This window comes from Pongo pygmaeus, chromosome 20, assembly GCF_028885625.2.
Source record: "Pongo pygmaeus isolate AG05252 chromosome 20, NHGRI_mPonPyg2-v2.0_pri, whole genome shotgun sequence".
In the NCBI taxonomy this organism is placed as follows: Eukaryota; Metazoa; Chordata; class Mammalia; order Primates; family Hominidae; genus Pongo; species Pongo pygmaeus.
The window spans coordinates 2,999,644-3,026,952 of NC_072393.2; the positions used below are offsets into that span (position 1 = coordinate 2,999,644).

The 27,309-nt window shown below is 52.1% G+C and overlaps 2 protein-coding genes across 3 annotated transcripts in view; both read left to right on the forward strand.

The window, feature by feature from the left end:
• The first annotated feature begins 1,198 nt into the window (after window positions 1-1,198).
• On the forward strand, window positions 1,199-1,915 carry LOC129020323 (large ribosomal subunit protein uL29-like). Its single transcript, XM_054464498.2, has 2 exons — window positions 1,199-1,326; window positions 1,654-1,915. Exons 1-2 carry the CDS (start codon window positions 1,199-1,201, stop codon window positions 1,913-1,915), a joined length of 390 nt encoding a protein of 129 aa, XP_054320473.2.
• A 4,462-nt stretch (window positions 1,916-6,377) lies between these two features.
• The window catches only part of GNA15 (G protein subunit alpha 15), a 29,461-nt gene continuing 8,529 nt past the window's right edge, over window positions 6,378-27,309 (forward strand). The window contains exons 1-6 of one of the 2 annotated variants that reach the window (XM_054465728.2): window positions 6,853-6,940; window positions 15,357-15,454; window positions 19,234-19,418; window positions 20,829-20,983; window positions 22,455-22,583; window positions 25,979-26,108. In XM_054465728.2, the coding sequence (XP_054321703.1) occupies window positions 19,272-19,418; window positions 20,829-20,983; window positions 22,455-22,583; window positions 25,979-26,108 (561 nt within the window). In that variant the 5' untranslated portion in view covers window positions 6,853-6,940; window positions 15,357-15,454; window positions 19,234-19,271. Of the gene's footprint in view, window positions 6,941-15,356; window positions 15,455-19,233; window positions 19,419-20,828; window positions 20,984-22,454; window positions 22,584-25,978; window positions 26,109-27,309 lie in introns of both variants that reach the window. The other variant, XM_054465727.2, reaches the window with a different exon arrangement.

Sequence of the window (27,309 nt, forward strand, 5' to 3'; positions counted from 1 at the left end):
TCCTCAACCTGATAAAGGGCATCTATAACAAACCACAGCTAAACAACAACAACAAAAATATCATTGGCCAGGCGCGGTGTCTGATGCCTGTAATCCCAGCACTTTGGGAGGCTGAGGTGGGTGGATCACCTGAGGTCATCAAGACCAGCCTGGTCAACATGGTGAAACCCCCGTCTCTACTAAAAATACAAAAATTAGCTAGGTGTGGTGGCACACGCCTGTAATTCCAGCTACTCGGAAGGCTGAGGCAGGAGAATCACTTGAGTCTGGGAGGGGGAGGTTGCAATGAGCCAAGATCACGCCATTACACTCTAGCCTGGGCAACAAGAGCAAAACTCTGTCTCAAAAAAAAAAAAAAAGTACACAAATGTATATAGCAGCTCTGTTCATGATCACCTCAAACTGGAAGCAACCAAAATGTCCCTCACGGTTGGATAAACAGGAATGCATCCACACAGGGGAATACCACTGGACCATCCAAAGCAACGCACTTCTGATACACTCAGCAACACAGAGGAATCGCAAATGCTAACTGAAAGAAGCCAGTCTCAAAAGCTACTTTCTGGACCAGGTGCAGTGGTTCACGCCTGTAATCCCAATGTTTTGGGAGGCTGAGGTGGGAGGCCAGGAGCTCCTGAGCAGCCTAGGCAACGCAGAGAAACCCATCTCTACAAAAATAAAAAAATTAGGGTGGGGTGCGGTGGCTCACGCCTGTAATCCCAGCATTTTGGGAGGCTGAGATGGGTTGATCACTTGAGGCCACGAGTTCAAGACCAGCCTGGCCAACAGGGCGGAAACTTTGTCTCTACTAAAAATACAAAAATTAGCCAGGCATGGCGGCTCGCACCTGTAATCCCAGCTACTCGGGAGGCTGAGGCAGGAGAATTGCTTGAACCTGGGAGGCGGAGGTTGCAGTGAGCTGAGATCGTGCCACTGCACTCTAACCTGGGCAACAGAGTGAGATTCTGTCTCAAAAAAAAAAAAAAAAAAAAAATTAGATGGTGGTGGTGCGCAGTACTCCTAAGGCTAAGGTGGGAAGATCGCTTGAACCCAGGAGCTCAAGGCTGCAGTAAGCCATGATTGCACCACTGCACTCCAGCCTGGGCGACAGAGAAGGGCTTTGTCTCAAAAAACAAAATAAAAAACATAGCAACAGCTCTTTCCCTTGGAGCGAGCGGCGTCGGCGGCCTGTGCAGCAATGGCCAAGATCAAGGCCCAAGAACTTCTCGGGAAGGAGGAGGAGCTGCTGAAAGAGCTGGACGACCTGAAGGTGGAGCTGTCCCAGCTGCGCGTCGCCAAAGTGACAGGCGGCGCGGCCTCCAAGCTCCCTACGATCCGGGCGCGGTGGCTCACGCCTGTAATCCCAGCACTTTGGGGAGGCCGAGGCGGGCGGATCACCAGGTCAGGAGATCGAGACCATCCCGGCTAACACGGTGAAACCCTGTCTCTACTAAAAATACAAAAAAATTAGCCGGGCGTGGTGGCGGGCGCCTGTAGTCCCAGCTACGCACTCGGGAGGCTGAGGCAGGAGAATGGTGTGAACCCGGGAGGCGGAGCTTGCAGTGAGCCGAGATCGCGCCACTGCACTCCGGCCTGGGCGACAGAGCGAGACTCCGTCTCAAAACAAAAACAAAAACAAAACAAAACAGAAAAAACCAAGATCCGAGTCGTCAGCAAATCCATTGCCCGTGTTCTCACAGTTATTAACCAGATGCAGACAGAAAACCTCGGGAAATTCTACAAGGGCAAGAAGTACGAGCACCTGGACCCGCTGCGGTCTAAGAAGACACGCGCCGTGCGCCGCCGGCTCAGCAAGCACGAGGAGAACCTGACGATCAAGAAGCAGCAGCAGAGGGGGCTGCTGTCCCCAATGCGGAAGTGCGCGGTCCAGGCCCCAGTGGCGCGTTGTCAATAAAGCACAGCTGGCTGAGAAAAAAAAAACACCAAAACAAACAAACAAAAAACAAAAAACATAGCCACAAAGAGCCAATCCAAGGTCAGGAGGGAGTTGTTCAGGTGATGGAACTACTCTGTCCTGTATCCTGTTTATAGCAGTAATTTACACGACTCTCTACAGCTGTTAAAACTCATAGAAACCAGGCCGGGCGCGGTGGCTCCCGCCTGTAATCCCAGCACTTTGGGTGGCCGAGGCGGGCGGATCACGACGTCAGGAGATCGAGACCAGCCTGGCTAACACGGTGAAACCCCGTCGCTACTAAAATACAAAAAATTAGCCCGGCTTGGTGGCGGGCTTCTGTAGTCCCAGCTATTCGGGAGGCTGAGGCAGCAGAATGGCGTGAACCCGGGAGGCTCAGCTTGCAGTGAGCCGAGATGGCGCCACTGCACTCCAGCCTGGGTGACAGAGACAGACTCCGTCTCAAAAAATAAATAGATAAATAAATAAATAAATAAATAAAAAATAAAAAAACTCATAGAACCATACACCAAAGAAAGTAAATACAATGCTACATAAATTTAGACAATTAAAAACAAAATAAATCTTTTTTTTTTGAGACAGACCCTTGCTCTGTCAACCCAGGCTGGAGTGCAGTGGTTCGATCATAGCTCACTGCAGCCTCAACCTCCCTGGCCTAAGCAATCCTCCCACCTTAGCCTCCAGAGTACCTGAGACCACAGGCATGAGCCACCACCCCCAGCTAATTTATTTTATTTTATTTTTTAGAAATGGGGTCTCACTGGGAGGTGGAGTTTGCAGTGAGCTGAGACCGAGCCATTGCACTCCAGCCTGGGCAACAATAACAAAACTCCGTCTCAAAAAAAAAAAAGAAAAAAGAAAAAGAAAGAAAAAAGGAAAAAAGAAATAGGGTCTCACTATGTTGCCCAGGCTGGTCTTGAACTCCTGGGGTCAAGCAATCCTCCCACTTCAGCCTCCCAAAGTGCTGAGATTATAGGCATGAGCCAACATGCCCAACTGAAATAAATCTTATTAGCAAAAAATATCCCCCAAATCCAGAAATAAATATTAATACCACAGAAGTCAGAATGGTAGTTACTGCTGGGAAGGTGGAGATCACTATGGGTAAAACACTAGCAGTCTTTGTGGGGCTAAGGTCTTTTTTTTTCTTTTTCTTTTCTTTTTTTTTTTTTTTGAGACAGAGTCTTGCTTTGTCACCCAGGCTGGAGTGCAGTGGCACGATCTCAGCCCACTGCAACCTCCACCTCCCAGGCTCAAGCGATTCTCCTGCCCGGGTCTCCCAAGTAGCTGGGATTACAGGTGTGCACCACCACACCTGGCTAAGTTTTGTATTTTTAGTAGAGACGGGGTTTCACCAAAGTGCTGGGATGACAGGCGTGAGCCACTGCGCCCGTCCTGAAAATGTCCTTAGTCTTGGCCTCAGTGGATCCTGTGGATACCAGCTTCACAACAATTTATTAGGTGATACATTCAGGTTTTATGCGTTTTCTGAAAGAAATATTTTCTACACACAGAAGTTCACCCTGGTGTTCCCAACTGAGCTAATAATACACGACAAATGCTCAGCATGTGGCAAGGAAGTAGCTCAGCCCGTTTAGGGAACTGCAAACGAGGTTTGTTCAGAAGGTGAAGAAGTGGGCAGAGCCTGGACCCTGGATCCAGGGAGCCGGCTCATTTATTCTGAAGCCAGTGGGAGCCACAGAGGGTCTGCCACCCTGGTCCAGGCTGTGAAGATGGCGGGTGCTGGTGTCCTGTCCAAAAATGTCACAGGGAGATGCTAGGAGAGTGGCCCGCTGGGCTCACCCTGTGGGGCCTGTGGCTCAGCCTTGTCTCCCAGTTTTGCTGGTCATTTCTGTTTCAGCCACCTTGGAAGATCTGCACGGCCACGACCTATTTCTGCGTTTCTTCACCTGTCCTGGGTGGGAGTGCCCCTCGTTGCTGCTATCTGGTTGGAGGTGGGAAGGTGGGTGGCTGGGTGGGCAGATGGCACCTTCCAGCCCCAGTGACCAGATGGGGGCCCCTATCGTACTTCCCATCTGCCATTCGTTATGAATCAACAGTGGAGAAAACCACACGTTTGTGCTGAGCTGGTGAAGCTGCATCAACGGCTGTCACCGAGCCCCGGTGTCTGGGAGGAGGTGGGGATGGTGGCTGCCAATGGCTGTGTGGCCCTGGGCACATCATTCGCTCTCTTTGAGCCTTGCCCTATCTGTAAAGGGACCAGAGGCCCCCAAAGTACAAGAATTACGTGTATCTCTTGGGGAAGAGAGTTTTGATCCAGAACTTTCTAGAATTTTCTACAGCCTGTCAATGGGGGTGGGGAATCTTCACTCAAACTCTCTGGCTCTGAGCATCTAGGAAGCAGCAACGCTTTTACCAAGCTGCCAGCCACCAGCCCACCCCTAGGGCCCTGAAGTCCCAGAGGGATCAGGTCAGGGCGGCCTCATGGCACTCGTTGGGAAGATCTTGACCAGTGAGGTCCACTCCCAAAGTCCCTTTTATACCCGATCTGCCTGTCTGACTTCTCCTGATCCTGAATATCACTTGTCTGTGCGACCTTTGTTGATCCATTTAGAGCAACAACCTTGAACCTTCCCCAACAACATCTCTGCTTAATTTTTCTGGCAGAATTTTTCACCATCCAACGGGCTCAGGTGTATAAAAATATATATATATTTTACGTGTGTGTATATATATACACATATATATTTTTATTTATAATATACATATATGTATATTAAAATATATACTTTTATGTGTGTATATATGTATGCGTGTATATATATTGTGTATATATATGTATGTGTATATATGTATGTGTGTGTGTGTGTATATATATACATAGAGAGAGAGAGAGAGAGAGTGAGTTTTGTTTTGTTTGTTTCTGGAGACAGGGTTTCACTATGTTGCCCAGGCTGGAGTGCAGTGTTATGATCTTGGCTCACTGCAGCCTCCATCTTTGGGATTCAAGTGATTCTCTTGCCTCAGCCTCCCAAGTAGCTGGGAGTACTGGTGCGTGCCAACATGCCCAACTAATTTCTGTATTTTTAGTAGAGATGGAGTTTCTCCATGTTGGCCAGGCTGGTCTCGAACTCCTGACTTCAAGTGATCCTCCTGCCTTGGCCTCCCAAAGTACTTTGATTACAGATGTGAGCTCTTGCACTCACCTGGTCAAATTTTTTATTCTTTTATTTTTTATTTTTATTGAGATGGAGTCTCACTTTGTCACCAGGCTGGAGCGCAGTGGCGTGATCTCAGCTCACTGCAACCTCTGCCTCCTGGGTTCAAGTGATTCTCCTGCCTCAGCCTCCCGAGCAGGTGGGGCTACAGGCGTGCGCCACCACGCCTGGCTAATTTTTGTATTTTTAGTAGAGACGGGGTTTCACCATGTTGGCCAGGATGGTCTCGATTTCTTGAGTTCGTGATCCGCCCGCCTCGGCCTCCCAAAGTATAGGGATTACATGCGTGAGCCAACGGGCCCAGCCTAAAATTTATTTTATCATCTGTTCTTTAACTAGAACCTTAGGTAAGGAGGTCTGGGATCTGTGTCTCTTGACTACCGTGCCTGGCACACAGTTGGTGCTCCATGATTGCTTGCACAATGAAGGGATGGCCCTGCCTGGAATCTGCCTGGTAGGCGCCTAGACTCTGGGGCCCCGCAGGTGAGGGATGGGCTCCCGGCTCTGCCTTGTGCCAGCCCTGGCGGTCGCTCCCCTGCTCTATGCCTCAACCTCCTCATCTGTCAAACAGGGATGACAGTAGTAACTATACAGGGTGATGTGAATATAAAACCAGCTAATGTGAGCTAAAACCCGGCTAATTTTTGTATTTTTAGTAGAGACAGGGTTTCACCATGTTGGCCAGGCTGGTTTCGAACTCCTGACCTCAGGTGAGCCACCCACCTCTGCAGGGCAGATCACCTAAAGTCAGGGCAGAGTCACTGGAAACAGTCCGTGACGCCTGGCCTGAGCTGTTTCTTAAAAATATATCAGAAGGGCCAAGCATGGTGGTTTATGCCTGTAATCCCAGCACTTTGGGAGGCCAAGGCTGGTGGATCACCTGAGGTCAGGAGTTTGAGACCAGCCTGCCCAACATGGTGAAACCCTTTCTCTACTAAAAATCCAAAGTTAGCCCGGCATGGTGGTGGATGCCTGTAATCCCAGCTACTCAGGAGGCTGAGGCAGGAGAATTGCTTGAACCTGGGAGGCAGAGGTTGCATAGTCAAGATCGTGCCACTGCACTCCAGCCTGGGCAACAAGAGTGAAACTCTGTCTCAAAAAAAAAATATATATATATATATACATATATATATATATACATATATATATATATATGTATATGTATATATATCTCAGCAGTAGCATGGGTCTGACGGTTCCTGATTGGCTCCGAGGAGGGGGACAGCTCTGGGTGAAGCCTGAGGAGAATCCGCCCCTTCTCCAGAAGGAGGAAGAAGGGCCCTGCTGGTCACACAGGACTCAGTCTGCGGTGGGGGTTTTCCCGCCACCGTCCCGCCCTCCCTGGGGCCCCCACCTCACCCTCTCCCGGCACCCTTCACCGTCAACCTGTCGGGCCGGGTCTGAGCAGGTCTGGAGGTGGGCGGGGAGCCCTGGCCTCCCCACCTTCTCCCGTCCCCACCCTGTTCCCAGCACTCAAGCCTTGCAACTGCCGAGCCGGGCTTCCTGGGTGTTCCAGGCAAGGAAGTCTAGGTCCCTGGGGGGTGACCCCCAAGAAAAAGGCAGCCTCCCTGTGCACCCGGCTGCCCGGAGCCCTCTCCAGGGCCGGCTGGGCTGGGGGTTGCCCTGGCCAGCGGGGGCCTGGGGGCGATGCCACCCAGTGCTGACTGAGGCCACCGCACCATGGCCCGCTCGCTGACCTGGCGCTGCTGCCCCTGGTGCCTGACAGAGGATGAGAAGGCCGCCGCCCGGGTAGACCAGGAGATCAACAGGATCCTCTTGGAGCAGAAGAAGCAGGACCGCGGGGAGCTGAAGCTGTTGCTTTTGGGTGAGTCCAGGGTCGGTGGGCAGCCAGCAGGGGGTGTCGGGGCAAGGAGGCGTATCAGGCTAGGTCGGACATTGGCATCGTGGAGCCCTCGCCTCCTCCCAGGGAATGGGGAGCCTGGAACCCATTTTCCAGATGAGAAAGACTGAGGCTCAGAGAAGCCAAGTTCCTTGTCCAACGTGCAACCAGCGGCCAGGTGCCCAGGCCCGTCCACTGCGTGGGGCATACACAATAGCAGACGTGGCTCCACCGGGCCCCTGCCGGGCAGGCCCAGCACGCCCTACCTGTCTGTGTCACGGCGAGGGAATGATGAGCTCAGGTGTGCAACCCGTTCTGGCCAGCCCGCCTGCAAGGGAGGGGCCGGCTCCAGCCTCTCCTTCACCAGGACGCTCCCTCTCGCCTTTACCTCCCTGCCATGGCTGGAGAGGGCTTGTCTAGGGCTCGTTTGGGGGCTAGAAAGGATGTATTGATTGGTTCATTGGTTCATTCATTCATTATTCATTCATTCAAGATTTATTGAGTAGCTCCCAGGGACACAGCAGCCAAACAGGGGAAGATATTTCTGTTTTCCTGGATCTCATTTCCCATGAAGGAGCCAAGACATTTAGTCTGTAAACTCATAAGCAGATAAAATAATTCTGTCAACAAGAATTATCTAGGAGAAAACAAAACAGGGTGATGGCTTCCATGTGGAGGCTTCAGATGAGGGAGTCGACATCAGTAACGGTTCAAGATTCTGAACTTTGGCTGGGTGCGGTGGCTCAAGCCTGTGATTTCAGCACTTTGGGAGGCCCAGGCGGGCGGGATCACTTGAGGTCAGGAGTTCAAGACACAGCCAGGCCAACATGGTAAAGCCCTGTCTCTACTAAAATACCAAAAATTAGCCAGGCATGGTGGCTCATGCCTGTAATCCCAGCACTTTGGGAGGCCGAGGCGGGTGGATCACAAGGTCAGGAGATCGAGACCAGCCTGTCCAACATGGTGAAACCCTGTCTCTACCAAAATACCAAAAATTAGCCAGACGTGGTGGTGCGCACCTGTAGTCCCTGCTACTCAGGAGGCGGAGGCAGGGGAATCGCATGAACCCAGGAGGCAGAGATTACAGTGAGCCAAGATCACACCACTGCACTCCAGCCTGGCGACGGAGTGAGATGCCACCTAAAACAAACAAACAAACAAAAATTAGCTGGGCATGGTGGCACACACCTATAATCCCAGCTACTTAGGAGGCTGAGGCATGAGAATTACTTGAACCCGGGAGGCAGAGGTTGTAGTGAGCTGAGATCATGCCACTGCACTCCAGCCTGGATGACAGAGCAAGACTCATGTCTAAATAAATAAATAAATAAACAAATAACGCCTGTAATCCCAGCACTTTGGGAGGCCAAGGCGGGCAGATCACCTGAGGCCAGGAGTTCGAGATCAGCCTGGCCAACGTGGCGAAACCCCATCTCTACTCAAAATACAAAAAAATTAGCCGGGTGTGGTGGCATGTGCCTGTAATCCCAGCTACTGGGGAGGCTGAGGCAGGAGAGTCGCTTGAAACCGGGAGGTGGAGGCTGCAGTGAGCCAGGATTGCACCATTGCACCCCAGCCTGGGCAACAAGAACAAAACTCCATCTCAAAAAAAAAAAAAAAAAAAATTCTGATCTCTGAAACCTCAGGGTTTTCTCATTCCCATAGCTTGTTTCCCCAACTACCTTTCGCGATTATGGCCCCATTGGCCTAAGCCCAGGGATGCTAGCCTGGGAGGGTCTCCTGGGATCCCCGAGCTCTGGGCTGGGGGCTGGAGAAGGTCTCAAGTCTTCTGGACTCACGTGTGTCTGCCCCGGGCAAAGAGCTTGATCAGCCTGTGATGGTCGCCATTGTCCCTTCGTCGTTCAGTGGGAAGAGGCAGCCTGAGAGGAAAGAGAGAACATCGAATGGGACAGAGGGGACCCCCAGGAACTGCACCTTCACTGGGGGCCCTTTCTTTCTTTTTTCTTTTCTTATTTTTATTTTGTTTTGAGACGGAGTCTTGCTCTATCACCCAGGCTGGAGTGCAATGGTGCGATCTCAACTCACTGCAACCTCCGCCTCCCGGGTTCAAGCAATTCTCCTGTCTCAGCCTCCTGAGTAGCTGGGATTATAGGCACACGCCACCACATCCAGTTAATTTTTTTTTTTTTTTTTGTATTTTTAGTAGAGATGGGGTTCCACCATGTTGGCCAGGCTGGTCTCGAACTCCTGACCTGGTGATCAACCCGCCTTGGCCTCCCAAAGTGTTGGGATTACAGGCGTGAGCCACCGTGCCCAGCCTTTCTTTTTTTTTTTTTTTTTTTTTTTTTAGATTGAGTCTTGCTCTGTCCCACAGGTTGGAGTGCAGTGGTGAGATCTCAGCTCACTGCAACCTCCGCCTCCTGGGTTCAAGTGATTCTCCTGCCTCAGTCTCCCGAGTAGCTGGGACTACTGGTGTGCACTACCACACCCGGCTAATTTTTGTATTTTTAGTAGAGATGGAGTTTCACTATGTTGGCCAGGCTGGTCTCGAAGTCCTGACCTCGTGATCTGCCTGCCTCGGCCTCCCAAATTGCTGGGATTACAGGCGTGAGCCACCGTGCCCAGCCTTTTTTTTTCTTTTTTTTTTTTGAGACAGAGTATCGCTTTGTCACCCAGGCTGGAGAGCAGTGGTGCGATCTCAGCTCACTGCAATCTCCGTCTCCCAGGTTCAAGTGATTCTCTGGCCTCAGCCTCCCAAGTAGCTGGGGTTACAGGCGCCTGCCACCACGCCTGGCTAATTTTTGTATTTTTAGTAGAGATGGGGTTTCACCATGTTGGCCAGGCTGGTCTCGAACCCCTGACCTCAGGTGATCCTACCACCTTGGCCTCCCAAAGTGTGGGGATTACAGGCATGAGCCACTGCACCCAGTCAAGGGCCCTTTCAACTCTAGCCTTGATCCCTCTTACTGAACTAGATAAAAGAATATTTCAGCAGGGCATAGTGGCTCATTCCTGTAATCTTAGCACTTTGGGAGGCCTAGGTGGGAGGATCGCTTGAGCTTAGGAGTTTGAGACCAGCCTGAGCAACATAGCAAGACCCTGTCTCTAAAAAAATAAATAAATAAAATAATTAGCTAGGCATGGTAGTGCGCACCTGTAGTTCCAACTACTTGGGAGGCTGAGGTGAGAGGATCACTTGAGCCTGGGAAGTCGAGGCTGCAGTGAGCTATGATCATGCCACTGCACTCTAGCCTGGGTGACAGAGCAAAGCTGACTCTGTCTCAAAAAAAAAAAAAAAAAAAGACCGGGCACGGTGGCTCACGCCTGTAATCCCAGCACTCTGGGAGTCCGAGGTGGGCAGATCATGACGTCAGGAGATCGAGACCATCCTGGCTAACGTGGTGAAACCCCGTCTCTACTAAAAATACAAAAATTAGCCGGGTGTGGTGGTGCGCACCTGTAGTCCCAGCTACTCGGGAGGCTGAGGCAGGAGAATTGCTTGAACTCGGAGGCAGAGGTTGCAGTGAACCAAGATCATGCCACTGCACTCCAGCCTAGGCAATAAGAGTGAAACTCCATCTCAAAAAAAAAAAAATCTATCTATCTATCTATCTATCTATCTATCTATATTTGACATATTAATGTGTCATATTATGTCATATTATGACATATCATATCGATATGTCTTATTATTTTAAATAAATAGGGCTACTTAGGCTATCTACTTCTTCTTGTGTGGGTTTTGATCATTTGTGTCTTTCAAATAATTTGTCCATTTTGCCTGTGTTATCAAATTTATTGGCATAACATTTATAACATTCCCTTGTTCTCCTGCTACTGTCTGTAAGATCTGCAGTGATGTCCTCTCTTTTGCTCTTGCAATCGATCATTTCTGCCTTTGCTCATTTTTTTCTTGATCTATCAAGCTAGGGGTTTATCACTTTTAGTGCTCTTTCCTCGAATACCTCAAGGTCATTTATCCCTGACCTTTGCCTGGCTGGCCCTTTCACTCCACATAGGTCTCAACCCAAGTGTCGCCTCCTCAGGGAAGTCCTCCCTGACTACCCTAGCTATAAAGATAGTCCTATCTTCTCCTTCCCCTTACTCTGTTTGATTTTTCTTCCTGGCCCTCACTATTTGTTTACTTGTTTATTGTTTATCTCTACAGCTATACAGCAAGCAACAAAAGGGTAGGGACCACATCTGTCTTCTTCATCCCTGTGTCTCCAGCATCTAGCACAGGTGTACAATGAGCCTGCCATATAGTAGATGCTCAAGAAATGCTGAATGAATGAATGAATGAATGAATTATTTTTGGGGGGAACTTCCCCCTGACACTGTATCATATCTTCCTGGAGCTGGGAAAGTCCCTTCCACATACCACTCTGGGCACTACTCAGCCAGCCCCAAAGCAGGAAGCTCCTTCTACCGATGGAAGGCAGGGGATGTCATCCATGTCCCCAGGCACTGATGTAGCACTGTGGACTGTGGTTTAAACCACCTCATCCCTGGAGGCAGGTCTGAGGGCTGCCTCCAGACCTCTGTCCCTTCTTGGAAACAGGAATTGAATCCAAAAGCTGTTTTTTTTACCTGGAGGTGGCTGATAATTTTGAGGAAGATGGCAAAAAGGACCAGGGTGGGGGTGGGTCTGTCCCTGACATGAAGCAACCCTCATATTGGGGAAGGGGGAGAGTCAGAATGAAGCCGTGAGCCGGGTATGGTGGCACATGCCTGTAGTCCCAGTTACTTGGGAGGCTAAGGCAGGAGGGTCGCTTGAGCCCAGGAGTTCAAGAGCAGCCTGGACAACATTGCAAGACCCAGTCTCTAAACAAAAACAAAAACAAAAAAAGAAAAGAAAAGAAAGCGAACAACAACAACAACAAGAAAATAAAGCTGTGAAAGGGACCAGTTATGTCCTTAGCACTTTAAAAATTTAATTTTGTATTGTTTTTTTGAGACAGAGTCTTACTCTATCACCCCGGTTGGAGTGCAGTGGCACGATCTTGGCTCACTGCAACCTTTGCCTCCTGGGTTCAAGCAATCCTCTTGCCTCAGCTTCCTGAGTAGCTGGGACTACAAGTGTGCACCATCACGCCCGGCTAATTTTTGTATTTTTAGTAGAGACAGGGTTTCACCATGTTAGCCAGGCTGGTCTCGAACTCCTGACCTCAGGTGATCCACCCGCCTTGGCCTCCCCAAAGTGACAAGCTTACAGATATGAGCCATTGTGCCCGGCCTGTTCTTAGCACTTTGAGGCAGGCACTGCTAGTTTCCCCCAAAGGATAAACTGAGGCTCAGAGAGGCAGAGTGACTTGCCCAAGGTCACACAGCTGAGACTCGCACCTAGAATTCTGGTTCCAAAGTCCATGCTCCGGACTGCCCCCTTCACCTGCCTTGGGGGACAGAAACACCACAGAACCCAGTGCCAGATGGGGAAAATGAGGCCCAAGGAGGCAGCAGGATTTATTGGGGGTCAGCAGCTAGTCTGAGCCAGAGCGGGACTGAGAGGCCGAGCCTCCTGCCCCTGCGGCTGCCTGGCCTGGCTCCCCACTTCCCCAGCAGCTGCGTTTCCTGTGAGGGCCTGGTGCTGGACTCTGTGCACATAGCTGGCTCCAGTTGCCTTGTGATGACTGGGGCTTGGCACAGTTAACCCAGTTCCTTCCTGGCATCTGCCAGTTCCACTTCCTCCTCTCCTCCTCCGTACCCAGGAGGAAGCAGGAACTTCCCGTCTGGGCCGCATGGCCTTTGGGGGTGTCCTAAAACAGATCACTCCCCCCATTTCTATCCAGGAGCTGGGGGCTGTCTGGGGGTCGGGGGGCACTGGAGAGGTCCCAGAATCCTTTGCGGCTTCAGGACAGCAAGGGACTGCAAAGAGGGGGTTCTGATGCAGCTCTTCAGGCTTCGGGTGATGACCCATCCCTGAGTCACCAAATTTGTGTTGCGGGTGGCAACAGGATTATCATTTATTTCCTATAACAAAGCAGAAGAGGAAAAAAAAAATCAGTGCATCACAAAATAAGGCCAACTGTTGCCTGCTGAGACTTCTGTTTGTTCTCTGCACTTTTGGGGCAAACGAAGATCTGAGAGTTGGAAGGCAACTGGGGGACAGGAGCTCAAAAGGTCCAGTCCTGGCTGGGCGCAGTGGCTCAGGCCTGTCATCCCAGCACTATGGGAGGCTGAGGAGGGGTGGATCACTTGAGGCCAGGAGTTCAAGACCAGTCTGGCCAACATGGTGAAACCTCGTCTCTACTAAAAATACAAAAATTAGCCGGGCGTGGTGGTGCATGCCTCTAATCCCAGCTGCTTGGGAGGCTGAGGCAGGAGAATCGCTTGAATCTGGGAGGTGGAGGTTGCGGTGTGCTGAGATCACACCATTGCACTCCAGTCTGTGTGACAGAGCCAGACTCTATATCAAAAAATAAAAATAAAAACAAAAAGTAAAAGAAAGGAAGAAGAAGATCTGAGGGCTGGAAGGCAATTGGGGGACAGGAGCTCAAAAAGTCCAGTCATCAGCAGTTGTGCTCAATGCCGCACCCCAAGGAGCTGTCGAGCTTCCCAGAGTCCGTAAAAACATCACTTTAACTGACATGTTAATGACGCCTACCCCAGCTCGACTGGCTGTGTCCCATTTTGTTGGTGAAGGACTCACACGACCCCAAGTTTACTCCCCTGGGGTTCCACTTGCTGTGTGACCCAAGGCAAGTCACTAAACCTCTCTGGTCCTCCGTGTCTCATCTGCAAATGGGAAAATCATAGAATTTATGAGGGTTAACTGGGGATCCATAGAGTCTCTGGGCTAAGTGTTGGGAAGACGGTAAGATTTAAATCATGCTCGCTGTAATTTTTATTGATTGTTATAATTATTCAGGCAGGGTAAAGGAACCTCCAGGTATAATAATTTAGAAACCCATAGGCTCGAGGTGGCTCATGCCTGTAATCCCAGCATTTTGGGAAGCCAAGGCGAGTGGATCCCTTGAGGCCAGGAGTTCGAGACCAGCCTGGCCAAAATGGCAAAAACTCTGTCTCTGCTAAAAATACAAAAATTAGCTGGACATGGTGGTGCACACCTGTAATTCCAGCTACTCTGGAGGTTGAAGCAGGAGAATCGCTTGAAACCCATGAGGCAGAGGTTGCAGTGAGCCAATATCGAGCCACTGCACTCCAGCCTGGGTGACAGAGTGAGACCCTGTCTCAAAAATATAATAATAAAAAAAAAATAAAAGCCCATAGGCTCTGGACTCAAACAGAACTGAGTTTGAATCCCAGTCTGCCACTCACCAGGACCATCGAAGGAATTGTATGACCCACAGCAATTCCCTCAACGGCCCCGAGACTCAGTTTCCCCGTATGAAAACGGGGCTAAGAGTTGTCCCCCTCTTGGCCGGGTGCGGTGGCTCACGCCTGTAATCCCAGCACTTTGGGAGGCCGAGGCGGGTGGAGCACAAGGTCAGGAGATCGAGACCATCCTGGCTAACACGGTGAAACCCCGTCTCTAATAAAAATACAAAAAATTAGCCAGGCGCGGTGGCGGGCGCCTGTAGTCCCAGCTACTCGGGAGGCTGAGGCAGGAGAATGGCGTGAACCCGGGAGGCGGAGCTTGCAGTGAGCTGGGATTGCGACACTGCACTCCAGCTTGGGCGACAGAGCAAGACTCCCTCTCAAAAAAAAAAAAAAAAAAGAGTTGTCCCCCTCTCCCCCCTCTCGTGGTGAGGCTTAGGAGAGATGGTGAGACTCCAGCTCTTAGCTCACCAGGGACACCCAGTCAAGGGCCAGCAAGCTCACAATCCCCTCTGCTACTAGCCCCAAATAGCCAAAGCTCCAAAAACTGGATGGTCCCCCATAGCATCTCCCTGAGAAACTCAAAGAAACGGGTGGGAGGATGTTTGTTTATTGCGCTGACTCCATTCCTACATTCTGCTGCAGGAATATTAGTGAGTTGACATGTCCCCATCCTAACATGAAATAAGCTCTGGAATCTGAAGCTCTCACAGCTCTGCATCAGAGAATTTCAGATTGTGGACCTGGGGGATGTTGTCATTCGAGTAGTTTTTTATTTTTATTTTTTTTGAGACAGAGTCTGGCTCTGTCACCCAGGCTGGAGTGCAGTGGCATGATCTCGGCTCGCTGCAGCCTCCGCCTCCCAGGTTCAAGCAATTCTCCTGCCTCAGCCTCCTGTGTAGCTGGGATTACAGGTGCGCACCACCACGCCCAGCTAATTTTTGTATTTTTAGTAGAGACAGGGTTTTGTATTTTTAGTAGAGACAGGGTTTCACCATGTTGGTCAGGCTGGTCTCGAAATCCTGACCTCGTGATCTGCCTGCCTCAGCCTCCCAAAGTGCTGGGATTATAGGCGTGAGCCACCGCACCTGGCCCTAGGTTTTAATTTTTTTTGGAAACTTTTTTTTTTGTTTTTGAGACATGGTCTTGTTCTGTCACCCAGGCTGGAGCGCAGCGGTGTGATCATGGCTCACTGCAGCCTCAACCTCCTGGGCTCAAATGATCCTCCTGCCTCAGCTTCATGAGTAGCTGGAACTACTGGTATGCACCACTACGTCTGACTAAATATATACATATATTTATGTGTATATATTTATATGTGTGTATATATATATATATGGTTTTTTTTTTTTTTTTTGTAGAGATGGGGTCTCACTATGTTGCCCAGGGTGGTCTTGAACTCCTTGGACCAAGCTGCCCTTCTCCCTTAGCCTCCCAAAGCACTGGATTTACAGGCAGGAACCGCTACACCGTGCCCAAGCATATACACTGTTTTCTGAACCATTTTCGACTAAGTTGCAGACCTGGTACTTTTTTTTTTTTGAGATAGAGTCTCACTCTGTCACCCAGGCTGGAGTGCAGTGATGTGATCTCGGCTCACTGTAACCTCTGCCTCCTGGTTTGAAGCAATTCTGCTGCCTCAGCCTCCCAAGTAGCTAGGATTACTGGTGCCCACCACCACGCCCAGCTAATTTTTCTATTTTTAATAGTAATTTTTATATTTCACCATATTGGTCAGGCTGGTCTCGAACTCCTGACCTCAGGTGATCCACCCGCCTCGGCCTCCCAAAGTGCTGGGATGATAGGCATGAGCCACCGTGCCCAGCCCCTGATACATTTTCCTCCCTAAATACTCAGCGAGTTTGAGTCGCATTGAGAAGGAAAAACTGCGGGACCCTGATCAAAAGCATGACACAGCGCCCCCCGCTAACACACAGTCCTGATTTGCAATTTGCCAGTTTTCCCAATTTCCATGCGAACGTCCTTTACAGCAGGAGAAAAGCCTTTTTCTTTCTTTATTCCTTTTTTTTTTTTGGAGACGGAGCCTCACTCTGTCACCCAGTCTGGAGTGTAGTGGCAAGATCTCAGTTCACTGCAACCTCTGCCTCAGGTTCAAGCAATTCTTCTGTCTCAGCCTCCCGAATAGCTGGGATTACAGACGCCCACCAGCACGCCCCGCTAATTTTTGTATATTTAGTAGAGATGGAGTTTCACCGTGTTGGCCAGGCTGGTCTTGAACTCCTGACCTCAAGTGATCTGCCCACCTCAGCCTCCCAAAATGCTGAGATTATAGGCGTGAGCCACAGTGCCCAGCCGAGAAAAGCCTGTTTCTTGACTTTCAGCCAAATAGATATGACCCCTGGAGAAACTGAGGACTGGAGAGGCGAGGCGGCCACCCCCGACCTGCCCCCATGGCTCTCCAGTGTGCAGGTGGCACCTGCTAGGTGGAGTTGGAAGTGTTGGAGACAGCCCTTTGGGGAGATGGGAGGTGACACCCCCGCGCCTTCTCCCTGCTCTGGCCTTCTCCTCTGCTCCCATTTCCTCTTTCTGGACCCCAACCAAGCCACTCCTTCCCTTTTTGCTGCTGATTGCTCGATCAAGTTCTGCCTGCACCGACCCCCACCCCCGCCCTCTGCACGCCAACCCTGGAGGCAGAAGCAGTACCATACCCTCTCCCATCGCTGGATGGGGCCCATGCTGGTGCCCCCAGGAGACAGATGAGATGCTGGGCAAGCCTCCAGCCCCCACCTCCCACCTGGTGGATCACACCCATTTTACAGATGAGAAAATTGAGACACAGAGGGGGGAAGGGCAGCCTTGGGATGTCAGAGCTTAGCGGGGAGCTGAGCTGGGGTCTTTGAACCTCTAGTCCCAGGCTCTTGAAGACTCCAGCATCAGTATCCCGGACCCAGGGCCGGTTTGGCAGGTGCGTGAACTGGGCTGTCCCAGAGGGTTCCAGGCTCAGAAGAGCCTGAAGTTTCAGCTTGCACCCAGCCCCAGAAATTCTGTGGCTGGTCCTGCAAGGACCCTGCGATTTTGTACCATCTGTCAGCAAGGTCAGGTTGATTGTGTCTCCTCAATGTCTCTCAAATATGTCCTCTCCTCTCCAGCTCCATGACAGCCACCTTGGTCCAGCCCCACGGCTGCTCACCTGAACCAACGCAGTCCCCACCGCCGTGGTCCGGGCTCCCCCCGACCACCCCCACAGCTTGTCCTCCCTGCAGCAGCCACCAGAGGGCGCCTGTGAGCACCTGAGTCAGGGCCTGTCCCCCCTCTGCCCACAGCCCTCCATGGCTCCCACGTCCCTCAGGGTCAAAGCCCAAGACCTCCCTGCAACCCACAAGGCCCGGCACAACCCGCCCTCCCCTCCTCCCTCTCTCCCCCTCCTCACTCTGCTCCAGCCACAAGGGCCTCCTAACTGTTCCTCCAATATGCCAGGTGCGGCCCTGCCCCAGGGCCTTTGCACGAGCTGTTCTCATCGCCTAGTGTGCCCTCTAAGATTTTGACAGTGACCTTCCAGCCTTCACAAATCACTTCCACTGAGAGGCCTTCTTTGACTGTGTGGCTATCGTAGTCACCTAATTACTCCTTGCCCTATTTATCCTATGTAATTTCTTTCGTAAAAGTTTCTCTACCTGAAATTATTGTAGCAAATAATAATACATATTAGTATTGTTATGATAAATAATAAAAATAGGCCAGGCACGGTGGCTCATGCCTGTAATCCCAGCACTTTGGGAGGCCCAGGCGGACGGATCACTTGAGCCCAGGAATTTGAGACCAGCCTGGCTAACATGGTGAAACCCCAACTGTACTAAAAATACAAAAATTAACTAGGAGTGGTGGCACGCGCCTGTTACCCCAGCTACTTGGGAGGCTGAAGGAGGAGAATCACTTGAACCTGGGAGCCGGAGGTTGCAGTGAGCCAAGATTGCGCCATTGCACTCCAGCCTGGGCAACAGAGACTCTGTCTAAACAAAAACAAAAACAAAAACAAAAAAAAAAAAAAAGAAAGAAAGAAAAAAACCCGTAAGAACCATAACCATAAAAAGTATTAAAAACACAAAAACTGGCTGGGCGCGGTGGCTCACGCTTGTAATCCCAGCACTTTGGGAGGCGGAGGCGGGCGGATCACGAGGTCAGGAGATCAAGACCATGGTGAAACCCCGTCTCTACTAAAAATACAAAAAAATTAGCTGGGCATGGTGGCGGGCGCCTGTAGTCCCAGCTACTCAGAGAGGCTGAGGCAGGAGAATGGCGTGAACCCGGGAGGTGGAGCTTGCAGTGAGCCGAGATCGCACCACTGCACTCCAGCCTGGGCGACAGAGCGAGACTCCGTCTCAAAAAAAAAAAAAACAAAAAAAGAACACAAAAACTTTCTGGCCACACAAAAATAGCTGGATCTGGCCCTCGAGGAGCCGGAGTTTGCAACCCTTACCGTGAGCATTTTATAATCAATTCATTTGGCCCTCCGTTTGATGCAGCAGGCATGGTCTGTTGAGGTCCATGTTTTGTTTTTTTTGTTTGTTTGTTTTTTTGTTTGTTTTGTTTTTTTGAGACAGAATCTCGCTCTGTCGCTCAGGCTGGAGTACAATGGTGTGATCTCAGCTCACTGCAATCTCTGCCTCCCAGGTTCAAGCGATTCTCCTGCCTCAGCCTCCTGCGTGGCTCGAATTACAGGCGTGTGCCACCACACCCGGCTAATTTTGTATTTTTAATAGAGATGGGGTTTCGCCATGTTTACCAGGTTGGTCTGTAACTCCCGACCTCAGGTGATCCGCCTGCCTCAGCCTCCCAAAGTGCTGCGATTACAGGCATGAGCCACCGTGCCCAGCCTGAGGTCCATGTTTTACAGATGGGGAAACCAAGGCACAGAGCGGCAAAGCCGTTAGCTTAGGCTCACTGAGTGAGTCCCCGGCTGCACCGGGGTTTGAACCCAGGAGGCCTGGCGTGGAGTTGGGGGTGTCTGACGTGAGGTTGGGGGTGTTGGGGGTGGGAGTCCCGTGGAGGGCTGAGCGGTTCTGCTGCTCCGTCCCCAGGCCCTGGTGAGAGCGGGAAGAGCACCTTCATCAAGCAGATGCGGATCATCCACGGCGCCGGCTACTCGGAGGAGGAGCGCAAGGGCTTCCGGCCCCTGGTCTACCAGAACATCTTCGTGTCCATGCGGGCCATGATTGAGGCCATGGAGCGGCTGCAGATCCCATTCAGCAGGCCCGAGAGCAAGGTGAGCCCCCAGGGCAGGCAGGGGTCCAGGGCAGGTTTCCCCAGACCCCGGAGCAGGGCCAAGTTCTCCAGACCTCAGGGCAGGGCAGGGAAGGGTCCCCAGACCCTGGGGCAGGGCCATGTCCTCTAAACATATGTGCATACATACAAGTGCACACACAAGTATACACGCATAAATGCACACACGCACATGTATGCACACATGCACAGACATGCACACAAGGACACACATACCTACATGCTCACAAAGATACACACGCATGCCCACATGCACACACCCACACACATACACAAATGAATGCACACGCGTGCATGTGTACATACATACAAGTGCACACATAAGTATACACACATAAATGCACACACGTGCACACGTGCACACACACAAATGCACACAAGGATCCATGCAGATGCCCTCAACACAGATGCACACAAATAAGTGCACACACAAATTTACACACCCAAACACGCCCATGCACATGTACACACACACAAACACACAAGCATGCATGCAAATTTCCACATGCACGCACACACACACGCACACACACACACAAAAGCATGCATGCAAATTCCCACATGCACACACATGCACACATGCACACACACAAACTCACAAGGATACACACATACCTGCATGCAATCCCCCCATGCACATGCACGCACATGTGTGCGCACATACAAATGCACGTGCAAGCACACCTATGCATGCACCCACAAATGCAGCCAAGGATACATGCGCATGCCTAACACACAAATATGCAAACAAATCACACACCCAGACACACCCATGCACATGCGTACATCTATACACACACACACACGAGCACACTTGTACATGAACAAACACAGAGAAATGCACACACAACACTCAGAGTCCATCACAAATGTCTAAGCAACACAAGTGCCTGGAGGGAGCCAGGGCTGTTTGGGGAAAAGAAGGGGAAGCCCAGAGCCTGGCGGGCAGCTCAGGGTTCACGCGCCTCTGGGGGGGCCTCTGAGGGGCAGATTGCTTCAGTGCTCTGTGTCTTAGTCGCTTCATCTGTAGAATGGGGGGACTGTGAGTGCCGTGCTTCCTGGGAGCCAGCTAGTGTAAAGAGCGGGGCTGGGTGCCAAGGAGGCCCTTGACCCCTGTGGGTGCCATGCTTCCCCTGAGCCTGCGCTCGCCTGAGCACATGTGCCCTCTGCAGCTCCTCATGTGGTGGCCTGTGGTCTTCCCTCTGGGGATCCATGCAAGAACAGACGGAGGACAAATTAGAAGTGTGTGGGGGGCTCGGGAGCTCTGGGGAACAAGAAGAGCAGTGGGAAGAGAGCGTGTTTCAGGGAGGGACACAGGGGCTTGCAGAGATGCCTGGGGAGGGCAGCCCCACTCAGACAGGCTACCCTAACTGTCCCCATCCTCCCTCCCCAGCACCACGCTAGCCTGGTCATGAGCCAGGACCCCTATAAAGTGACCACGTTTGAGAAGCGCTACTCTGTGGCCATGCAGTGGCTGTGGAGGGATGCCGGCATCCGAGCCTGCTATGAGCGCCGGCGGGAATTCCACCTGCTCGATTCAGCCGTATAGTGAGTCTGGGGTCTGCGGGGGATGGGCGCGTGGGGAGGGGCTGAGGGCAGGGGCCAGGCTGGATGGCTTCCTGCAGCAGGAGATATTGTGGGCGCAGATGGGCTGTGAGGTGGTCCTGCTCCAGGATGAGGTCCTTCCAGGGGGATCCTAATTCCCAGGGACCCCGTTCTGGGGGTGACCCTTTTCCTGGGGGATCTCTCTTCGTGGAATGACCTTGTTCCTGGGTGGACCCTGTTCCTTGGGACTCTGTTCTGGGGGTGATCTTGTTCTTGGAATGACCCTATTCATAGGGGGACTCTGTTCTAGGAGTGACCCTGTTCCTGAGGGAATCCAGTTCCTTGGGGAGACCCTGGTCTAGGGGGGGATCCTGTTCCTAGAGTGACCCGTGCCTGGGGGTCCCTGTTCCTGCGAGGACCCTGTTTCAGGGGTGAACCTGTTCCTGGGGGAACCGTATTCCGTATTCCTGCCTCTGTTCTTGGGGGGAACCCTGATCCTGGGGGGACCCTATTCCTGGAGAACCCTGTTCCTAGAGTGACTCTGGGCCTTGGAGTCCCTGTTCCTGCGAGGACCCTGTTTCAGGGATGACCCTGTTTCTGGGGGGACCCTGTTCCCGGAGGTGACTCTGTTCCCAGGGAGACCCTCTTTCCTGGGGGATCCTGTTCTGGGGTTGATCCTTTTCCTGGAGTGACCCTGTTCCTAGGGGTGATCCTGTTCCTGGGGGGACTGTATTCCTAGAGTGACCCTGTTCTTGGGGGGACCCTGTTCCTGGGGGGACCTTGTTCCTGGGGGAACCCTATTCCTGGATAACCCTGTTCCCGGAGTGACCCTATTCCTGGTGGGAACCTGTTCCTAGAGTGACCCTGTTTTAGAAGGGACCCTGTTCTGGGGGGACCCTTTTCTGGGGGTGACCCTGTTTCTGAGGAGACCCTATTCTGGGGGGACCCTGTTCCTGGAGTGACCCTGTTCTTGGGGGGACGCTGTTCCTGGGGGAAGCATGTTCCTGGGGGGACCCTGTTCCTAGAGTGACCCTGTTTTAGGGGGGACTCTGTTCCAGGGGAGACCCTGTTCTGGGGGTGACCCTATTCCTAGTGGGATCCTGTACTAGGTGTGATGGTGGATGTCCAAGGTGGCTTGATGTCTGGGAAGACTGTTCCCAGGCTACCAGCATTCTTGGGGCAGCTCCACCCCTGGCATAGCAGCTCTCCTGGAAGACACCACTCCTCGATGAGGCCGTTCCTCATGTCACGCCATCCTTCGGGTCACCCTGCTCTGCGTGTGAAGCTGCTTTTCCTTGGGGCTCCGTTGCCTCGGGTCGGGGATGCTCCTGGGCCATCTGCCAACTCCAGGGACCCCACCCCCGCCCAGGGAGCTCTCCTCCCCCAGCAGGGTCCTTGCTGGGCCTTTCGTAGGGCCTGGGAAGCAAAGGGAGGCTGGCTGCAAGGCTGGGCCTCAGGACTCCTCGCTCTGCAGCTACCTGTCCCACCTGGAGCGCATCACCGAGGAGGGCTACGTCCCCACGGCTCAGGACGTGCTCCGCAGCCGCATGCCCACCACTGGCATCAACGAGTACTGCTTCTCCGTGCAGAAAACCAACCTGCGGTGAGCGCTCCACCTAGGCCCAGCCTAGAGGGCAGGGAAGGCTTCCTGTAGGAAGGGCAAAGGAGCTGGAGCCCTGAGGGATGAGTAGGAGTTTCTTAGTCCCAGCCTTCAAGGAGCTGCCAAGCTAGGGGAAGCAAAGCTCCATGTAGACACCTCCAGGCCCCCAGGTAGTCAGGACTGGGACCTGGAGGAGCCCAGGTTGAGGCATCAGAGCTCCAGGAGGGAATATCTTCTTGGAGGAGGGAACATTAATGGGGTTTTGAAAGATGAATAGGAGTTCAGTAGTCCTAACCCTGAAGGGGCTGCTGGGGAGGAGGAAATAGAGACTATACAGTCAGGACCAGGTCTGGGGAGGCCTGGTCTGGGGAGGCCTGGTCTGGGGAGCTCAGAGGTGATCCCTGTAGTCATCAGCACTGGGAGATGGACTAGAGGGTGAGGCTGGAAGTCAGGAAACTCAGAAAAAGGAGGAGCCAGGGCAGTGGGTGTGGGGATGGAAAGGAAGGGATGGGCAAGAGTTGTTTCTGATGTGGAAAGGGCAGGACTGGATGAGTGTGGGAATTAGAACAGGAAGTCAAAAATGACACCTGAGTTTTTTGTCAAGGTGATGGGGGTAGACAGTGGAGCCAGTGGGCTGGAGGATGAAAAGGTGGTGATGGAGTCCCTTGGGACAGGTTGAGTCTGAGGGGCCTAGGGGGATTGGGGAGGTGGCTGGACACCACCTTAGCTGGCAGACAGAGGTGGGAATGGCCAGTGCAGCACCCTAACCCTAACCCTAACCCAGCAGAGCAATGGCCGATGTCAAAGGTCAGGAAAGGAAAGGTCAAGAATACAGTGAGAAGAATGACGCTGGGATTGGCAGTTAGAGGGTCACTGGTGAACTTAGCAAGATCTGTTTCCATGGGCTGATGGCAGGGAGCTGAGCAGGGGTGCAAAGTGATGCCCAGAGACAGGGATTCTGTTTGACCTACCCCTATTTGGCCTTCCTTTCCCTAAATCCCCCAAACCTATTGTTTTGGCCTCTTCAATAGTCCTTACTAGGAAGGTTCATAATTTGTCTGTTTTCTGTGGGTCTCCTCTACACGATGGAGAGCCTCACAAGGTTAGGGGCTGAGTTTGATTCTTCTGCTTCTTTAGTGAATAGCTAAAGGTCAGAGTAGCAGTTGGTAAATGTGGGTGGATGGTTGGAAAGATGGAATGGGGGCAACCCGCTCGGGTCCCCTTCCACGCTGTGGAAGCTTTGTTCTTTCACTCTTCACAATAAATCTTGCTGCTGCTCACTCTTTGGGTCCACACCACATTTAAGAGCTGTAATACTTACTGCAAAGGTCTGCGGCTTCATTCTTGAAGTCAGCGAGACCAAGAACACACCAGAAGGAACCAACTCGGGACACAATAATAGTGTTAGTACCCAAGGATGACTTCTATGGGAGAGATATTTGGTCTGGGAATCTTTAAAAAAAAAAAAAAAAGAAAGATGGAAGGGAATGGATGGGTGGATGAATGAGTGGATGGATAGATGAATAGATGGATGGATAAGTTGAGGGATAGATGAGTGGATGGATGGAGTGGGAGGATGGATGAGTGGATGAATCAATGGGTAGATGGATGAGTGGGTGGATGGATGAATGGATGGATAGATGGATGGATTGAAAGAGGGATGAGTGGATGGATGGATGGATGGATGGGTAGATGGGTGGATGGGTGATACATGAATGGATGAGTGGGTGGATGAGTGGATAGACGGATGGATGGGATGGATGGACGGATGGATGAATGGGTGGATGGATGGGTGAATGAGTGGATGGATGAATGAATGGGTAGATGGGTGGATGGGTGATGGGTGAATGGATGGGTGGGTGGATTGGTGAGTAAAGGATGGATGGATGAGTGGATAGATGGATGGGTGGGTGGGATGGACGAATGGGTGGGTGAATGCATGGATGGATGGATGGATGAGTGGATGGATGGATGAATGAATGGGTAGATGGGTGGCGGGTGATGGATGAATGGATGAATGGGTGGATGGGTGAGTGAAGGATGGATGGATGAGTGGATGGGTGGGAGGGTGGGTGGATGGGTAGATGGGGGGACGAGTGAGTGGATAGATGGGTAGATGGATGGATGGGTAAATGGGTAATGGGTGGACAGATGGGTGGATGGATGGATGGATGAGTAAATGGAGAGATGGATGGGTAGGTGGCTGGATTGAGTAAATGGGTGGACAGGTGGGTGGATGATGGATGGATGTGTAGATGGGTAGATGGATAGATTGATGGATGAGTGGATGAATGGATGGATGGATGGATGGGTGGGTGGGTGGATGGGTGGATGGATGAGTGAATAAATCAATGAATGGGTGGGTGGGTTGGTAAAAGTTTAGGAGTGAAGGTAGAGGCTGGGAAATCATGGGGAAGTCTGGGCCAAGGAGGTGATTTTTAGGTGTGGCCCAGGAGTGAGACGAATGAATGGAGTGAGGGCTCAGAGGACACTGAGACCCGAGATGAGAGGTGATGCCCACAGTTCCCAACTGGCCAGTTGCTGACCCCACTCCCGTCTCAGTCTCCAGAGCCCCCTCTCGACGGCTGCTTACTCCGTCTGGCTCTGGATGTGGGGTTTGAGGGACTCTGAGGACACATGGGAGGAGCGGGTCTCAGGGATCAGGAGACACATCCAGCAGCTGCAGCGTAACTGCTTCATCATCAGTCCCAGTTTCCCCTCCTGTGCAATGGGGCAAGTCCCTTCTTGCTTGAGGCCCTGGCCCAGGCCCGTCCAAAGCCTCTGCTCTGGCACTTCCCGAGTAACGGTTGCATCCCCAGGGAAATGACGCACAGATGGTTATCAGCGACCCACATTTCTCAGAAGAGAGAGAACAGGAAGGTGGGGGCAGGGTTCAGGCTTTTGTTGCGGTGCGTGGGGCTGAGCCACAGATGGAGAGGAGGACGTGTGCTCTGGGAACAGCCCTCATTCCCATCTGTGTGGCTGCTGGACACACCCATGGCCAGCCAGATCACAGGAGCCCCATAGCACAGATGGGAAAACTGAGTTTTGGAGATGTTTGGCAATTTCCCCCTCCGGGTCTCCCAGCTAGCACCAGGGCACGTCTCAGATCTGTCCAACCTGCTATCCTCTAATGTGGGGGTAGAAAGCAGGCAGCCCAGCACAGTAGAAGCTTGGAAAAGTCCCCTCTGCTCCCTGGATCTCAGCTTCCTCATCTATAAAATGGGCATAAGACTCATCCCTGCCTCGCGGGAATGACACGGCAAATCCGCGAGAGGCTAGCACCTATTCTTGCTGTTGCTGTTATGGATCTTGGCATATCCCAGACGTGATGGGGGTTGGGGGTGTCACGGAGCAGGGTCCTGAGCTCTGACAGGGGGCACCTCTGTTCCCTGTAGGATCGTGGACGTCGGCGGCCAGAAGTCAGAGCGTAAGAAATGGATCCATTGTTTCGAGAACGTGATCGCCCTCATCTACCTGGCCTCGCTGAGTGAATACGACCAGTGCCTAGAAGAGAACAACCAGGAGGTGCACCACCGCCTCCCTCACTCTGCCCACTTGTTGGCCCAGGGACCCTCACCTGAGCAGGAAGCTCTGGTGCAGAAAGGGAGGCGTCCCTGCTCTTGAATGGGCCTGTGTGTGCCCAGCATGGCTATGAACTTGACCCTTCAGCCTTTTGTGGTCAGATTGCAGCAACCCAAGACACAGACCTACAGCATTTGTTTGGTCAGGACCCCAGACACACACACACACACACACACTACAGTGCACACACACACATGCACATACACAATACACGCACACACACACAGACACGTGCATAATACATGCACATACACACGTGCACACACGGGACACAGGCACATGTACACATGCAATGCACATGCACAATATACGCACATGTACACACGTGCACACACACACGAACACACACATCACACATATGCACTACACGCACACATACACACATGCACACGCACACACGTACACATGCACACACACACAGGTACACACGCACACACATGTGTGCACACACACATGCACACATGCACAGACACGCACATACGTGCACACACATGCACAGACGCACAGACGCGCACACACATGCACACGCACACACATGCACAGACGCACATACATGCACACACACACGCACATGTGTGCTCACACATACACTTGCACACACACTCGTACAAGTGCATATGCACTACACATATACACACGCACACACATGCACACACATGCACATGAATACACACATGTGTGCACACACATGCACTTGCACACACACGGGCTCACACACGTGGGAATTCCCATCCACACACTGGCCGCACCATGGAACACCAGGGCTTCTGTCACACCCTTCACAAACACATTCTTGAGTGAGTCACACATGGACGCACAGCCACACAAGCACTGCCCGCACCGAGGAACACTCAAGCCCGAGAGAGACATGGCCGCCTGCACACAGGCAAGCACAGCCGGCCCAGGAGAGCAGGTCTCCCCGCAGGGGCGATGTTCTGTTTCTGTCCACAAAGGCCCGAGGCCGCTTCTTCTCTTCCAAATGTGAACTTTTCTCCTGCTTAATCCCTGAGCCCAAAGCTCAGGTGCATTATTACCTGCAAGGCGTGACTGTAAGGGTTGAGGTTTCACCGAGACAGTTTGGGTCAGATGATATAATTTTGACTTTCAGGCTGAATGAGACAGAATGAATTTTAGGTCATCCTGA